The 18,130-nt window shown below is 46.0% G+C and overlaps 1 protein-coding gene across 7 annotated transcripts in view; it reads left to right on the top strand.

Annotated features, from left to right (window-relative positions):
- Positions 1 to 4,971: 4,971 nt before the first annotated feature.
- sh3d19 (SH3 domain containing 19) overlaps positions 4,972 to 18,130 on the top strand; it is a 96,832-nt gene continuing 83,673 nt past the window's right edge. For 2 of the 7 annotated variants that reach the window (XM_052010381.1, XM_052010382.1), the window contains exons 1-2: positions 4,972 to 5,129; positions 5,376 to 5,531. In XM_052010381.1, coding sequence (XP_051866341.1) covers positions 5,411 to 5,531 — 121 coding nt within the window. In that variant the 5' untranslated portion in view covers positions 4,972 to 5,129; positions 5,376 to 5,410. Of the gene's footprint in view, positions 5,130 to 5,175; positions 5,200 to 5,375; positions 5,532 to 18,130 lie in introns of those variants that run through there. The other 5 variants (XM_052010378.1, XM_052010385.1, XM_052010380.1 and 2 more) reach the window with 5 other exon arrangements.

The following is an 18,130-nucleotide window of genomic DNA, read 5'->3' as shown; positions in this document are numbered from 1 at the left end:
GAAAACCTCTTATGGAAGTTACACATGACATCCTCCATGCTTGTGACCATGGCACTCTATTGATTCTGTCTCCTTTTGACCTCTCTGCAAGCTTTGACCTGGACAACCACATTGTCCTCCTCCATCACCTCTCCCCCATTATTCTCCTCAGTGGGACAAATGTCACTTAGTGGCAAGCATGGTAGTGTAGCAGTTAGCGCAACACTAATACAGCTCCAGCGACCCAGGTTCAATTCCAGCTGCTGTCTGTAACGAGTTTGTACATTCACCCCGTGTCTGCGTGGGTTTCCTCTGAATGCTCTGGTTTCCTCCTACATTCCAAAGGCATACAGGTTAGGAAGTTGTGGGCATGCTATGTTGGCACCGGAAGTGAGGCGACACTTGCAGGCTGCCCCCATAACGCTCTACGTAAAAAGATGCATTTTACTGTGTGTTTTGATGTACATGTGACTAATAAAGATATCTTATCTTATCTTACCTGTTAAGTTGTGGCCAGTGCACCAGACCCAAAGGTATCTTTTCCTGTTTCTCATCCTCTGCAGTCTTCTAAGTTCTACCTTTTTGTCCACTCCTCTTCCTCATCTACATTCTTCCCTCTGCAAGTCCATTCAAGGACAGGAAATTAAGTGCTTGACTTATGTGCACTGATGACACCCAAACCCACTATCTTCTGAAAAGTCTGCATTCCTCCAATTCCCTACTTAAACTTAGGCCCAATGCAATAAGCTGCATTCTATCTTCTAGAACTTGCTCTCAAAATGTCCTTGAATGTGCTGTTATTTCCCAAATCCATGTCTCTCCTTCCTGGAATCCCACCAATTAAGTTCCTCTCCCTGTCAAAGTACCTAAGTGACTCTTAGCAAAAGCACAAATGATATCTTATGTGACTATGTTCATGGTTAAGTATCATTGCCTGCCTACAATCACCAATTCATCTGGCCACAACATCTTCCACCATTGCCTCTCCGCTATAATCCAGCTGATTTTAAATGTATTCACTTGATTCCATTCTTATCTAACCTGTTCTATCTATCTAGAAAATAATCTACAATGGCTTCTCTGCCTGCTCCTGCACCATAATTTTGGTGTCACCCATGATTTATTTTCAGCTCCTTTCTTTTTCTTGTTCACATGCTGCCTTTCATGCTATCATTAGAAAACCCACCACAATACCCGGTTCTCCCTCAATATGATTTCTCTTGACCCCCACCACTGTTCCTAAATTGTCAGATTGCTTATCCAACATCCAGTACTGGATGAGCAGAAATTTCATCCAAGTAAATATTTAGAAAATGAAGCTTTTGTCACAAACTTGGTTCCCTGGCTATCTCTGGCAACTGTCCATGGTTGACACAGATTGCCCAGAACCTTAGCGTCATATTTGACCCTTCAGGTATATTTCCAAACACTAAACACACCATCACTAAGACAGCCTGTTTCTCTCTCCATAGCATTTCCCAACTCTCTCCTGAAACCCTCATCCATGTCTTTGTATCCATGAGGTTTAACTATTCCAATAAACTCTTGATTGGTTTCTGACAATCTATCCTTTGTCCTTTCGAACTCTACTGCCTAAGTCCTAAGTTGCCCCAAACCGCATTTAGTCAGTACCCTATGTTTGTTGATATACAATGGATTCCAATCAACCAACACCATTTTAAGGTCTCTCAATGACCTTGCTACTCTGTATATCTATATTCTCACAGTATCTGCACTCTTTTGATTTTAGCCTCTTGAGCATCCCAGTTTTAATTGTTCCACTATTGGTGTCTGAGCCTTCAACTGCCAGAATCCCAAGTTTTGAAAATGACTCGCAAAACCTTCCAAATCTCTTCAGCTTCAACATCTCATTCATCACGTAAGATATCCCTTAACCCCCCTCTCTTTTAACTCTAATACTTCCTTACATGACTCAATATTAGATTCTTGTGAAGCACATTGGAAAACTTAGTCCAATAAACATGAAATATAAATACAAATCACTGCTGTGAGAAACCTCTCTGTCTCACTCTTCTCTTCTTAAAATTCACCTCTTTGACCAAGCTTTTAACCCCTCCTTTTAATTATCCCTTTCAGTTTGATGTGCTTTTGTTTACACTTCTGTAAAGCATATTTTTCTATCTCAAAAGTGCTATATAAATGCAAATTTTGCCTTCCTGTTCCATGTTGTTCAGCTCTTATGCATAGCAACATAAGGTCCAGAAGACCCTGCTTTGATTACCAAACCAGATGCTTCACACTCAGGATGTTTGTCTGTCAATCATGCCACCAATAAACCCAGCCAATTTGTTGGCCACATCGTTCAGTGAAGTATGCATTGAGAAGGCACCGATGTCATTAAGCATCGTATCTTAGGTTACACTTTGGCAGCCTCTCCCAGTTGGCCAAGAAGTACAATTGTAATATTTGAAGGCAGAGGTCCAACAGAAAACCCATGATCTAATATTCAGATGGTGGATGGAGAGAAGGAGGTTCAGTGACTTTATTATTACTGAATCCAAATCCTGGAACTCTCTACCTAAAAAAACTGTGGCAGTTTTTTGTTACACCAGAACAACTGAAGCAATTCAAAAAGGCTCCTCTTGACCTTCCCACAGGCAGTTAGGTATGGGCAATAAATGCAGTGAAACACACATCACATGTTGGTTCTTCAGTATTGTAAAAGCTGTCTATGGTCCAAACACCCAAGGCCCCAGCTCACTGAGAATCAAGAACAGAATTGAATTCAGTAGAGCAAGAGAGGCAGTCAGTGCCCACTGGAAGAAGCACTTTGATGACCTGTCCCACAGCTTTTGAGGCTAGCTTTACTGCCACTCCTGACTGGCAAGAAGTCAAGAAGGCCAGATTGCAACTCAAAAATAGCAAGGCCTTGGGAGTGGAAGGGTTCTCTGTTGAGATCATAATATTCAGCAGTAAAGAAATTCAGTCACAAATCCCCAATCTCATCCTCCACATATGGGAAGAGGAGGATACCAGGAAACACCAGAGATCTTGAAATTGACCTCTTTATTGAAGATGGCCACGAGTGTGACACTGTGGTGACTGCAGAGGGTTCTCCCTGCTATGTGCCACAGGAAAGTCATCACCAAGGTCCACATGAACCACTGCCTCTCAGTGGCTGAAGGACTGCTCTTCAAATCACAGTGTGGATTCTGTCCGTCTGGAGGCACAGTGAATATGGAGACTATGTGTCAACTTCAAGAGAAATGCAAGGAGCAGTACCAGCCTCCACATGTGGTCTTCTTTGACTTCACTAGAGTCTTTAACTCCATCAATTAGGAGGGACTATGGAACATCCTCCTCAAATTCAGGTATCTACAGAAATTTGTTTCCATCTTACATTTAGTCTATGACAGCATGATACAATCCAATGAGTCTACAGAAGAACCAAACACAGTGAAGACTAGTGTCAAACAAACTTTGTCATTGCCCCAACACCTTCTCACTTTTCCTCATCACAATGTTGGACCTCATCTCCAACAAACTATGTAAGAGTGGAGCTAATCTTCAGAACAAATGGGAAACAGTTCAACTTACAACATCTCCAGAACCAAGGTCACCTGAACTTCACTATCGAGCTGCAGTATGCAAACAACACTTGCTTTTGCGCATACTTGAAGACTGAGCTCCAAGACATTGTCAACTCATTCATTGAAATGTACAAGAAGATGGGCCTTTTACTCAACATCCACAAGATCAAGGTCCACTATCAACTTTCCCACTGCTCCAGATGGTCCTCCAATAATAATGATTAACAATGAAACCTTTGAAAACGTGGACCACTTCCCACATCTCAGGAGCCACCCCCCAGCAAAGGCAGACATTGATGATGAAGTTCATTATCATCTTCAATGTACCAGCACATCCTTTGGCTGAATGAAGAAAAGGGCATTTGAAGATCAAGACCTGGCACGAAACTCACAGTTAACAGGTCCCGACCCTCCTGTTTGCTTCTGAGACTTGGAGTACTGGCACCTGAAGGCATTCAGAAAATACCACCAGTTCGGAATCCATAAAATCCTCCCAATTCACAGAAAGGACAAGTGCACCGACGTCACCATCTTCTGCCTGAGTAACATATCCAGCATTGAGACCTGAATTACTCTTTGTTAAGATGGCCAGGTCTTTTGCACACTTGATACCAAACTCCGAAAACAGACACTCTGTTCCAAGTTCTGTTGTGGGAGGAGATGTGGGACCAGGTGGGCAGAGAAAAAGATACGAAGTGGTGCTCAAAGCTTCCTGAAAGAACTGCAAAGCTCCACTGACTCCTGGGAATTTTTGCTATATGATCATTCAGTGTGGATTTGGAGTAGTGGGGATGGTATTGAGAACCTTAAAGACAGGCATCAGGAGCACATAAGCAAACATCAGAAGGAGCACATGGCCTCACAGACTACCCATCCATCCATCCTGTCAGCCATATCCTGCCTCATTTGTGGAAGAGTCTTCAGTTCCCACAATGGCCTCATTAGCCATCTCAAAAATTCACAAGCAAGTCATTCTCAATCCTGAGAGTAAAAAACAAGCTGTTGAACTCAGCCGTTCTGGCAGCATCTGTGAGGGAAATGGACAGTAAACTTTTTGGGTCGAGACCTTTCATCCCGACAAGGATCCCTCCACAGATGCTGCCTAACTCACTGCGTTCATCCAGCAGTTTGTTTCTTGCTCCAGATTCCAGCATCTGCAATCTCGTGTCTCAATTCCGAGGGACTGCCTACAATGATTATTCTGACAATTCAGCCAGGTTGGTAGGCAATCACAAAAGGGCCTTCTTTTATAAAGTGCATTGCATGTACTTCATTTGTCTTTACCCAACTGCACCTGCACGGGTCATTTGTGGAATATTGCAAAGTTTATTTCTACGTAAGCTTTTTTTTAAACAATTCAAGAAACCCGAGTCAATGTAACACAAACGTGTTCCTTCAGAGAGAAATACATTGTAATTGGTTCTCGTTCAAAGGCAACACGGAGAAAACAACTCTGCTAACGACAGACTTTCCAGAAGAGTTGCACGTTGGACGAACGAAACCAACCGCTACCGCCACCTTTTGTTTTCATTTAGCTGCCGAGTTTCCTGTCAGGAGTATTTCGGAAGTTGGTGAAAGGTAGCGCCCTGTGTTCGAGAGGTAGGGTAGGGGAGGGGGGGGGGGGGGTGGGTGGATGGAAGGAGTCTGCCCGGCGGACCGAGTGCTGCTGGTTAGCGACCGTTGGTGCGGGGGGGAACAGCTGGTGCGGCTCCGGGGGTGGGGGGAGGCGCTCCCGGGGCGGCCGTTGGTGCAGGTGAGGGAGGGAGGGAGGCAGTGTGGTTACGGGTGACCCCGGGAGCCGCTTGCTGTCGCCGCTGACCCTCTGACAAGGCTTCTTGTCCGCAGCGCTGCCTTCTCCCGCCCGCGCTAATCGATTCCGTATGATGATGGCGGAAGCCTGGATCCAGGAGGAAGAGGAGGAGGTGCGAGGGGCGAGCGACAGGGACCCCGGTTCCAGACACCACTCGGCGGCTGCCAGGCGGACCGGCGCCTCCTCAGCAGGTAAGCTCGGCGGTGCTGGCGGCGCCCCCGGCCCCGACCGCCTTCAGACCCGGCTGAGGGAAGACTTTGGCCACTTCTTGCCCGAATGACCTGAGTTATTTTCTTTCCTTTCTCTTGTTGGCCGCTTAAAAGTCCTGTCACTTTGCCGAGGACTGAGTTTTCCACAGACAACTGGATCCATGAGCTCAGTACTGATTTATTTTAAACGTCGTGTATTTTATTTTTTCTGCTCCGTGCTCATTTAATACGCTTTTGTTTTGTTTGTAAGAGCTGTTAAATGTTTCTGTGCATTATTTCTCCGGCGGCAGCTGTGGTTTGATTGCCCTGGGCGAGGAGTGTTAACCGGGGATGGCGAGACATCTTTGGGTGGGTGGATGGGGACAGCAAGATGGTCAAAGCCCACCCTGTCAAATCTTGCCATTCCCGCTTGAAACCGGGCTTCAGATTCTCTTCCACTCGCTCCATGACAGTTGCGCCTGTCTGACTGATTTTATAGTCATCAGCATATTGAGTGAGGAACCTTAGGCGTGGTGTTTTCTTTTAGCTTTAGCCTTTGTAAGTGCTCTGTGTTTGATATGTGAGTAGACTGAACGATTGTGAGATGTTCATTTCGAGTTTATTCAATGGAGGTCTATTGTTGGCTTCGGGTAAATAGTTCCCCGCTTATTTCTCTCTTTCCACCCCCCGCTCCGAAAGATGCCGGTTTACTTCGATGGATGTTATCCAATCCCTTGCCTAGATTGTGAGTTCGGACAAAAAATGACAGCGGACTATTTTAACAGGGGTGGGAATAGACCGTAGTTGAGCACAGCTGTACGTGAATGGATTTGATCAGGAATTGGATTGTTGTCAACATCCTCTCAGTGCCGTTCAGTTGGGATTTGGACCTTAAGTAAACTGGATCAGCAGTATTTGATTGAAGTTTGGATCTTAATAACCTGGGTGTAGAGATTCCAATTTGCTTTCATTTCTGAACTCAGTATTTTCCTCCACAATATTTTCACATTTATTAATTTTTTTCTATCGATCAGAGAGGAAAAAATAGGGACCAAAAGTAACTCATAAATTCAAATAAGTTAGAGTTCTGGTTCCCCTCTTCAGCATTTGACTTCACTCTCATAAATACTATTTACGATTACAAATTCAGCACCGTACTGGGAAGTGCATTAACTCATTGTCTAAATGAGAAAACTTTGGCTGGGATAAACATTACGTAATGGAAACATGTTAGATGGGAGATTTATACTTCTGACCTTTGTCTTTTTGTGCCTTAACTGTTTTTTTCCATCCTGTTTCTTCTGATTGCTGCTGGACAATGATGAAGAACCTGAGTAATCCATTTTCCAAATGGACATCCCTAAAGAGCAAACTTGGACTTGTAATGTCAGCACTTACTTGGTTGTAGAGGGCAGAATATCATCTTCTCAACCAACATCATCATGACTTGTCAGATAGATAGTTATCAGGACTGAAGGTCTTGCCCAATTTCTTCCCCTTTATTGACATAGGGATACCAGTTAATTGTAGCCCATAATCTACAGTCTCATCTGAACTCAGAATTTAAATGAGGGTCTCCTGATCTGTGATGCTTGGTACCTTTTCTTTACTACCAGATCATCAGTGGAGCTTCCCCCACCAAAAGCCTATTCATAAATAGCTAACGGTGGTACTTGTGTTTGAATGTGTCTCCCCACAAAAAACGAGCAAAATCAGTAACAGCGGATTTTTACTGAACCTTCAGTGTTCTTGGTTTTTGCAGCCAGTTGAAATTTAGTTGTTTGTACTAGATGGAAAGCACAGCTGGTCATACCCATGACTTTGCATGTATACATTTCTAACAAAACCTATAAAAATGCATGAAAATAAACTAAAAGATGTCAAATTCAGAAAGATTCAGTAACTGTCCTTGACATTAAGGCAGCATTTGATTGAGTATGGCATCAAGGAGTCAATTGGAAAAACCCTCCACTGGTTGGAATCATACCTAGCACAAAGGAAGATGGTTGTGGTGGTTTGAGGTCAATCATCTCAACCACAGGACATCTCTGCAGGAGTTCCTTGGGGTAGTGTCCCAGGCCTAGACGTGCTGCTTCATCAATGACAGAAGTAGGGAAGGTCAAAGGTAGGGATGTTTGCTGATGATTCCACAATGTTCAGTCCCATCTGTGACTCCTCGCAATCTATATTCAAAAGCAGCAAGGCCTGGACAATATCCAGGCCTGGGCTGATAGGTGGCAAGTAACATGTGCAACACATAAGTGCCAGGCAATGACAATATCTGACAAGAGAAAATTCAGCTATGACCCCTTGACGTTCAATGGCACTACTATCACTGAATCATTCACTATCAATATCTTGGAGGTCGCCATTGACCAGAAACTGAACTGGGGTAGCCATATACACAATGTGACTACAAGAGCAGGTTGGAGCCGAATAACTCACTTCCTAACCCCTCAAAGATTGTCCACTGTCTTCAAGGCCCAAATAAGGAGTGTGATAGAATACGCTCCACTTGCTTGGATGAATGCAGTTTTAACAACATCCAATCAGCTTGACACCAGTAGCAATAGTTTGTAACATGTACAGGATGCACTGCAGCAGCTCACCATGACTCCTTGGACAGCACCTTCCAAACCCATGATCTCTACCAGTTAGAAGGACAAGGGCTGCAAAAGCATGGGAACACAACCACCTGGAAGCTGCCCTCCAAGTCACACACCATCATGACTTGGAAATAGCCATTCCTTCACCAATGCTGAGTCAAAATCCCAGAGCCTCCCTCCCTAACAGCATTTTGGGTATACCCACACCTCAGGACTGCAGTGGTTCAAGAAGGCAGATCACCACCACCTTCTCAAGGACAATTAGGGATGGGCAATTAAATGCTGGCTCAGCCTGCAAATCCCACATCCCTTGAATAAATAAAAACAATTATGCCTAGGTAAAAAGGGAATGTTTTAGTAATTAATTGAAATGAGTCAGACTTGTTCATTTGACACAATTTCTGTGTTGGATACATATTAAGTGACATCATTTTCCCATGCGAAACTCTTTTAGAGTATCATGGGGAAATGATGTTATGGTGGAGCTGAGTCCACGGCCAGATCAGCCATGATCTTATTGAATGGTGGAGTAGACTCGACAGGCCAGATGGCCTACTCCTGCTCCTATTTCTTGTGTTCTTATCACACAGGGATTCACATTAAGTTAATTCATGTGTTAATTCTGGATATTAAGATTTCTTCTGCCTTTGTGGTATTTGCTACCACCATCTGTGGCTGCTCCTTACTCTTGGTAAAACACCATTCTGCACCTTTATTGCTCAAATGCACCTCAACTTCACCTCACTGCATGAATGTTCCTTAAATTAAAAATGCAGTAGCCTGCTCTCGGGTGCATTCATCCATTACTGACTTCTGTTGCCCTAGTAACTTGACCTCAGGATTCATCATCTTTGTGATTTCCCATATTTTATATACTTTTCATCTGAATCTTTAGCTCTTTGTGCCCACTCACAACCCATTCAGTCCTTATACTCTTGTTTTCAGGAACTTCTTCACAGGAGCACACTCTTCTGTCAGAAACATCCTCCAAAATTCTCCATGTTTAGTAGCCCTCAAAGTCAGTTGAAAAGTTGAGTTTATTGTCACATGTACAAGTACATGTATGCATAAATGCAATTAAAAACTTGCAGCATCACAGGCACAGGATTAGAGACACAACATTCACAAGAAAAGCATAAATTAAGCATAAATTATACAAGAAAGAACACAATTTTAAGTCCATTGTAGTGAAAGTGGTCATTGTGTTGCTATACTGAGGTACTGATTAGGGTTGTGCAGCTTGGTTCAAGAAGTGAATGGTTGAAGAGAAGTATCTATTCTCGAAACTGGTGGTGTGGGACTTCAGGCTTCTGTACCTCCTGCCCGATGGCAGCTGCAAGAAGATAGCATGGCCCAGATGGTGGGGATCTTTGATGATAGATTTGCCTCATGTAGATACTTTCGATGGTGGAGAGGGATGTGCCTGTGATGTATTGGGCTGAATCCACTACTCTCTTCAGCTTCTTCTGTCCCTGTGCATTCAAATCGTTATACCAGACCATGATGCAACCAGTCAGGATACTTTCAACAGTGCATCTGTAGAAGCTTGTTGGAGTGTTCGGTGATAAGCTGAACTTCCTTAGCCTTCTAAGAAAGTAATGGCAATGGCGTACCTTCCTTGTGATTGCATCTATATGCTGGGCCCAGGACAGATCATCCAATATGTTAACGCCCAGGGATTTAAAGCTGCTGACCCTCTCTGCTGCCGATCCACCAATGTAGACTGGCGTATGTTCGTCCTCCTTCCTCTTCCTGAAGTCAACAATCAGTTCCTTAGTTTTACTGATGTTGAATGAGAGGTTGTTATTGCAGCACCACTCAGCCAGGTGTTCTACCTCGCTCCTGTATGCTCACTCATCACCAGTCTTCCCTTTTCCCATTTGTTCACTGGAATTCAGAAGAATGAGAGGGGATCTCATTGAAATGTTCAAAGTTCTGACAGGGCTAGATATATACCCTGGCTGGGATGCCTTAACATAAGGGAGTACAGTGTGAGGAAATCAGATGAGACCTTTAAGGCTGAGATGAGGAGAAATTTCTTCACATGGTAAAGAAGGTGGTGAATGATAGTGAACCTGCAGAATTCTCCATCACAGAAGTCCCCGGAGCCAAATTGCTGAATACATTTAAGAAGAAGGATTTGGAATTCTAGACAAAAAAAGGCATCAAAGGATATAAGGAGAGAGAGCATGAATATGATATTGTGATTGAGGACCAGCCATGGTTCTACTCTTTTTTTTTTTGTTTCTATCCTCTGGGTTTTCAGCTTTCCTTTCCTTGATTTCAGATGGTTTGCAACAACTCCTGCAGATGAAGAGTGCTGCAGATATGCAGGTCATGGGTTCAATTGGCCTCCTCACCTTGCTGCCTTCAGTAAGAACGTTTGAACCTGACACCAAATGTGGTCCAGATCTCGCAACAGTTACTATTGTGCTTGACCATTTCCAGGCACGTGCAATGTCTTACAGCTACTTACACGTAGAGGAATAAATACTATCTCTCTGAGTATTCTGTATGTAGAGACTTGATCTTAATTGATTCTAACTCTCCAAATAAATAGTGATGGAAAGCTCATTATCTTTGTTGACCTCTTAGCACACACAATGCACTAGGTACTTATAATACCTTGAGTACAATTTTATGAACAAGTCAACTAGAATTGGCATAATTCCTACAAGACACCAGATGTCAATTTGTTTATCATCTGGACATATAACAATTCATTTTGGCCTTGCAGCCCCACTTCCTACAGCTATCTTGGGCCCATTGTATTGACAAAAAGTGCAGTCAGGAAAATCACTTCCTGCACTTCCAGCAGAAACTGTACAGCATGCTCAGTTAAATTGTAACCTGATACATTGAACTGTGAAGTATCCTGGAAATGGCCAAGTTTAACTCCTTAATTATTTCTTGCTTCAGCACAAATCCAACAATAAATGAAGAGAAAGTAATAATTTCAAATATATGAGACAATACCATTTGCTAATCTTGGAAGAGCAACTACTTCCATTTACGTTGTGGCTTTTGCCATAGCAAAGATATCCCAAGTGTTATCAAACAAAGCTTAATGTTGAGTCACATAAGGAGAAATTACAGCAGATGGCCAATGACTTGAACAAGAGGTCTAAAAGGAAAAAAGTTAGGTGAAGAGGAAGGAGATTCCAGGGATTCAGCTGAAGGCATGGCCACCTGTGCTGGATGATCAGGAAGCCAACAGTGAAGGAATGCTAATATCTCAGAATTTTAGGACTGAAGGCAATAAGGAGGAGCAAGCCCATCAATGGTTTGAAAATACCACTACAGTATCATACACTATTACAGTCGGAATTATGGTAATTTCTTGACAATATAATTAAAACTGCATTTTACTGTAGGGGGCATTATAGTTATATGGCTTATGCTTTACTATTCACTAGTAGAATTTATTGGATTCTTGAGTATATTATTGCATTAAAGACATTTTTGTAAAAGAATAGATGCATATGAAAACATTCACCTTGGTGTTTTTGAGAGAATAATACAAACTGTCAGCTTAATTGATTTTTAAAAAATTTATCCAGTTCTGTTGTCAAGGCATCACTTAGTTGATCTACTGCATGTTGTTTACTTTGGACTGTACCAACCATAATGTCAAATTGAGCTGAGTCACATAGACTAGAAATAAGTTTGAGTCTTGATCTTCCTGGAGTTCATTGTTCTAGAAGGTAGAAATCAATCAATTTATTCCAGTGCCTGTGAGTCAGGAATGGAAGACTGAGTCACGGCCACCCTTCATGATCACTTTCTATTGGCTTGTGGAAATCTGTGGATTTCAGTATCAGATGAGGATAGGATCTGGCTTGGCTTTGGTGGCACCTGTGATTGAATAGCCTGCTAATACTAGTACATCAATAATAACTAGGTGGGTGAGGTAGCAGTACGTGGCCAAGTGCTGTGAAACCACCCTCCAACAAGCAACCTGAGTGAGAGTGAAACTCAGTGATAATGAATGCTAACAGAGCCCCTCCTTTGTATTGAACTTTTTGTTAACAATGTAAGCTGGTTGTACCTTTGTACTTGTTGACTTATTTACAACTATTATGAAATGAATTTTCTTCTGAAGTTAGTACTGATTAGAGAACATCGGTTCTTTCATATTGTGTAATATATGGTAGAGTTTGGTAGCAGTGCAGCACAAGAAAGATAATGTGCAATAAGAACTCCCCAAACCAGATTTCATTGGGTTCTCTGTTTTCCCTGATGGCTCAGTAGTAAATGCAAAAATTATGATTCTGCTGAAACAGATCTCTTTACTAAGAAATGGAGAGATTGATGTTCTCTGGCTAGAGAAAATAAGAAAACAGAAGAAAAGTCCTTACTTAATTGTTATCCAGTCATTCTTTTTCGTCCGTTAACAAGGATGTGGGTGTTACAGGTCCTCACCAGGTTACGGATGCCTAACTTATGGACACCCCATACATACAGTGTTTGGGAGACTGGCGCAATGGATGTGGATGGATTTCTCGAGTGCTGTGGGCTGCAGGCATCTTCTGTGGGAACAGGGCAATTCCGCGTGGCTTTTCTTCCCCCCTCCCCCAAGCAGCAACAACTGGAGGCTGTCAAGCTGAGCAGAGCAGGGAGCACAGAGCAGACTCGCTCATTTCTGAGTCAGTGAGGCCAGCTCTTCCCGCGCCTGCTCGCTCTCCTGTCATGGCTCTTTTTGTTCATTTCCAGTTTATGAACATCTCTCGGGAACGGAACCCTGTCGTAACCTGGGGACTGCCTGTATCGACTTTGCTGGCATTTATTGCCCACCCCTACGGTGGCAGAGAGTACCAGTGGTTGGACCTGGTGGCAATGAAGGAATGGTGATATTTTTCTATATCACATTTTTGGGTTTCTTGGAGGAAAGCTTGTTTCATTCTGAACTGTTGCCTTTCTAGGGAGGTCACACGTTTCAGAGGTGTTGTTTAAAAAGCCTTGATGATTTACTGATGTTCTTATTTGTAGATGATACAGACTACAGCCATAGAGACTCAGTGTCGTAGGGATTGGATTTTAGGACAGGGTGCTGATCAAATGGGCTAGTTCAGCTTGGGAAGTGTTGAGTTGGTTGTTGGAGCTCCATTCATTCAGACAAGTGGAGAGTATTTTATCTGATTTACCTTTTCAATGGGGGAAAAGTGCTGATGCTTACATGCCACACAATACCCATTTTCTGATCTCCTCTCAGCACATTATCTATTTAATAATCAGTTAAATTTCTGGTCACTGGTGGCCCTAAGATATTGATGGTAGGAAATTCGGCAAAGTGAATGTTATTAAATGTCAAGGGTTGAAGGTTAAGTATACTTTGGTAGGAAACTCTCTGGCACTCAAGTAGCACAAATGTTACTTGCTGTTTATTGTGGTTTTGGACGTGGTGCTCATTGCTTCATTTTCTGAGGAGTTGTAGATGGAACCTAGCATTTTGCAATCATCAATAAACTGCTTCATTTGTGACCTGATTGTGGAGGGAAGGTGATTAATAAAGCAGCTGAAGGTAGTTGGACCTTGGACACTGTATGAGGGAACTCCTGATGTAATGTCCTAAGGTTGAGGTTCTAATGTTCATCGTATGACTCCAGCCAGTGGAGAGTTTATTGGCCCTTCATGCCCATTGAATTCAGTTTTAGCATGACCCCTTGATATCAGAATCAGTTTAAATGTTGCCTTAATGTCAAGTGCACTCAACTCTTACCTTGCCTCTGGAATTTGGCTCTTTTGTCCGTGCTCAGTCCAGGCGAGGTCAGGAGGACAGTGGTCCTGGTGAAGTATATACATGAACCTTATTAATAGGAAATATTATGTGAAGATAGAATAGGACTAACGTGAATGCTATTGTGGTTAAATGGCCTGCAGGCATTTGATGATTTAATTCACACTTCGAAGGGTGAGATTTCACTCACTGACAACAAAAGTACAAAGTGTAGCAACTCACCGTCTGAACAAGCGAACCGGCTTGGCGGTTGGGTCGCGCGTTGTCGGAGCGGCGAGGCCCAAGGTGGCGCTGGGCCTTTGTCTTCCCCGAGCGACAGGGAGAACCCGTGTGCAGGAAAAGTTTGATGATGTAGCGCATATGTCATTTCTGTTTTCGGTGGGCGGGAACCGTCCCTCTTAAAAGGCCCGCGCAAGGAGAGAAAATAAATCAGTTTTGTTCTGCAGCTCATCGACTAGTGTCTTACTTTCACATAGCGGTAGCAGCCACTACATTGGTGACCCCGACGGTCCAAGTGGATTTTGGACCCACACAATGGATGACAATGCAGCAGCCAATGCAGTGGCACTCAAGCTGCCCACCTTTTGGACGCTTCGGCCCTGCGTCTGGTTCGACCAGGCCGAAGCACAATTCCAACTTCGCCAGATCACCTCCGACTCCACAAAGTACTACCACGTGGTCAGCTCTCCGGACCAGGAGACAGCCGCCCAGGTCGGAGACTTCATCCAGTCCCCTCCGGAGGAAGGCAAGTACCCGGCTTTCAAAGACCTTCTCATTCGGACCTTCGGCCTCTCCCATCGCGAGCGCGCCACCCACCTGCTTCATCTCAACGGCCTAGGGGACAGATCCCCATCGGCCCTGATGAACGAGATGCTGGCCTTGGCTGAGGGACACAAGCCCTGCCTCATATTCAAACAGGCCTTCCTCGAACAACTACCCGACGACATTCACCTGCTGTTGGCTGACGCTGATTTCAGCAACCCACGTGAGGTAGCCGCCCGGGCAGATGTCCTGTGGAAGGCCAAACGCGAGAGCGGGTTGTCTGTCGGCCAAGTCGCCAGATCGCAGGCCCAACGCCTACCTAAACCATTCCCAGCAACCGAGCGACCACACCCTGGAAACAAAGACGACGACACTGGCGACCAGCTGTATTCCCACCATCAGAGGTGGGGTGCATAGGCCTGTCGATGCTGCCCACTCTGCAAGTTTCAGGGAAACGCCAGGGCCAGCCGCCGCTGATGGCTACGGCAGCTGGCTGCCAACACAGCCTCCTATTTGTTTGGGACAAGCAGTCCAGGCGTCGTTTCCTCATCGATACTGGAGCAGAGGTCAGTATTTTGCCCCCGACCGGCCACGACACTCATAGCAGGCAACAGGGTCCCGCACTCAAAGCCGCAAACGGCACAATGATACGGACTTTCGGTACCCGTACAGTTCAATTACAATTTGGTGACAGCCATTTTACCTGGAACTTTACCCTTGCCGCCGTCGCCCAGCCACTCCTGGGAGCCGATTTCCTTCGGGCCCACGGCCTGTTAGTCGACCTGCAAGGGAAGCGGCTAGTGCACTCCAGAACTTTCCAAACCTACTCCCTGTGAGAAGCCAGCCTACCAGCCCCGCGCCTGGACTCCACTTCCCTGTTTGGCAACGAGTTCACCAAGCTCCTAGCCGAGTTCCCATCGTTTTTGGTACCTCAGTTTACAAATTTGATGCCCAAACACGGGGTGCGGCATCATATCATTACCATAGGGCCACCCCTTCATGCCCGAGCATGACGACTACCTCCAGACAAGCTCTGCCTGGCAAAAGAAGAGTTCCGCCGCATGGAGGAGCTGGGGATCATTCGCAGGTCAGACAGCCCCTAGGCCTCCCCCCTGCACATGGTCCCCAAAGCCACCAGTGGGTGGAGGCCCTGCGGCGACTACCGCAGGCTGAATGACGCCACCCCGGACTGCTGCCCCGTCCCTCCATCCAGCGCTTTGCAGCGAACCTACATGGGGCCCACATCTTCTCCAAGGTGGACCTCGTCCGGGGATACCACCAAATCCCGGTCCACCCTGACGACGTCCCCAAAACTGCACTTATCACTCCATTCTGCCTCTTTGAATTCCTTCCAATGCTGTTTGGCCTTAAGAACGCCGCGCAGACTTTCCAGCGGCTGATGGACATGGTAGGCTGCGACCTGGACTTCGTGTTCATTTACTTAGATGACATACTAATCGCCAGCTGTGACCGCCAAGAACACCTTTTCCACCTCCGCCAACTGTACTCCTGTCTCCGTGATTTCGGCCTCACTATCAACTCGGCCAAGTGCCAATTCAGACTCAACTCTATTGATCTCCTCGGCTACAGAATTATCAGCGAAGGAGCAACACCCCTACCCGCCAAGGTAGACGCTATCTGCCATTTTGCCCGTCCCAACACGGTCAAAGGCCTGCAGGAATTCCTGGGGATGGTCAACTTTTACCATCGGTTCATCCCTGCAGCAGTCCGTATCATGTGCCCTTTGTTCGCGCTGATGGCTGGTAAGGGCAAGGACATCGTCTGGAACGACGAGGCGGCGGCTGCCTTCGTTAAGGCCAAGGACACCCTGGCAGATGCCGTGATGCTGGTACACCCTAGGACAGACATCCCAACCGCCCTCACGGTGGACGCATCCAACACCGCAGTTGGTGGGGTACTGGCACAACTAATTGAAGGCCGTTGGCAACCCTTGGTGTTTTTCAGCAGGCACCTTAGACCACCTGAACTGAAATACAGCGCTTTTGATTGGGAACTTCTAGCGCTGTACCTGGCGGTCTGGCATTTCCGGTACTTTTTAGAAGGCAGGCCTTTCACCGCTTTCACTGACCATAAGCCTTGTCCTTCGCCTTCTCCAAGGTCTCTGATCCCTGGTCAGCTCATCAGCAGCGACATCTGTCCTACATTTCTGAATTCAAAACTGATATCCAACATGTCTCCGGAAAAGACAATGTCGTTACTGACACGCTTTCCAGACCGGCCATCCACAGCCTGTCCCTGGGTGTAGACTACACGGCCCTGGCTGACGCACAGCAAGCCAACGACGAGCTGCCCAGCTACAGAACCGCAGTCTCGGGCTTGCAGCTCCAAGATTTCTTAGTCGGTCCAGGTCAGCAGACCCTCCTTCGCGACATCGCGACAGGTCAGCCCCGCCCTATAGTTCCTGCAGCCTGGTGGAAAAGCGTTTTCGACTCGGTACACGGGTTGGCGCACCCGTCCATCAGATCAACTGTCCAACTGGTCGCCAGCAAGTTCGTCTGGCATGGCCTGCGCAAACAGGTCAGTGAGTGGGCCAGGATTTGTCCACACTGCCAGACATCAAAAATACAACGACACACCAAGGTCCCGCCACAGCAGTTCGAGTCTACCCGTAGAAGGTTTGACCACATCCATGTCGACCTCGTTGGTCCTCTGCCAGTTTCAAGAGGAGCCCGGTACCTCCTTACCATTGTGAACCGGTTCACGAGGTGGCCAGAGGCAACCCCTTTATCTGACATCACGACTGATTCCTGCGCCCAGGCACTGCTCACAACTTGGATCTCGCGTTTTGGTGTTCCGGCCCACATCACTTCAGACAGGGGCACCTAGTCTACCTCCAGCCTCTGGTCTGCATTAACGAACGTGCTAGGGATGCAGCTGCACACCACCACGGCCTACCACCCTCGATCAAACGGGTTGGTGGAACGTTTCCACCGCCATCTGAAATCAGCCCTGATGGCCCGCCTGAAAGGTCCTAACTGGGTCAACGAACTGCCTTGGGTCCTGCTCGGCATACGCACTGCCCCCAAGGAAGATCTCCATGCTTCATCAGCTGAACTCGTGTACGGTGTGCCCCTGGTCATCCCTGGGGGTTTCATACCTGCCCTTCGGGGCCAAGAGGAACAACCCACAGCAGTCCTGGAAAGACTGCACGAGAGGCTCGGCAGCTTGGCACCAATTCCCACTTTGCGGCATGGTCAAGCCCCATCCTATGAGCCCAAGGAACTACGAGACTGTAAGTTCGTTTTCGTTCACGGGCACACCCCGGGCACCGTTGCAACAAACATACGAGAGGCCGTTCCGGGTCATCAGGAATGATGGGTCCACCTTTATTTTGGGGGCAAGGAAGAGGTTTTCACGACGGACCGCCTCAAACCAGCCCATTTAGATCTACAACAATCGGTCGAGGTCCCAACACTGCGATGCAGAGGCTGACCTCCTAAGCAACGGCTAGCACAGCCCACGAACCTTGGGGACCG

Source organism: Pristis pectinata, chromosome 2 (assembly GCF_009764475.1).
Source record: "Pristis pectinata isolate sPriPec2 chromosome 2, sPriPec2.1.pri, whole genome shotgun sequence".
In the NCBI taxonomy this organism is placed as follows: Eukaryota; Metazoa; Chordata; class Chondrichthyes; order Rhinopristiformes; family Pristidae; genus Pristis; species Pristis pectinata.
Note: the sequence above shows the minus strand (reverse complement) of the source record. Positions and strands in the feature narration are given on the sequence as shown.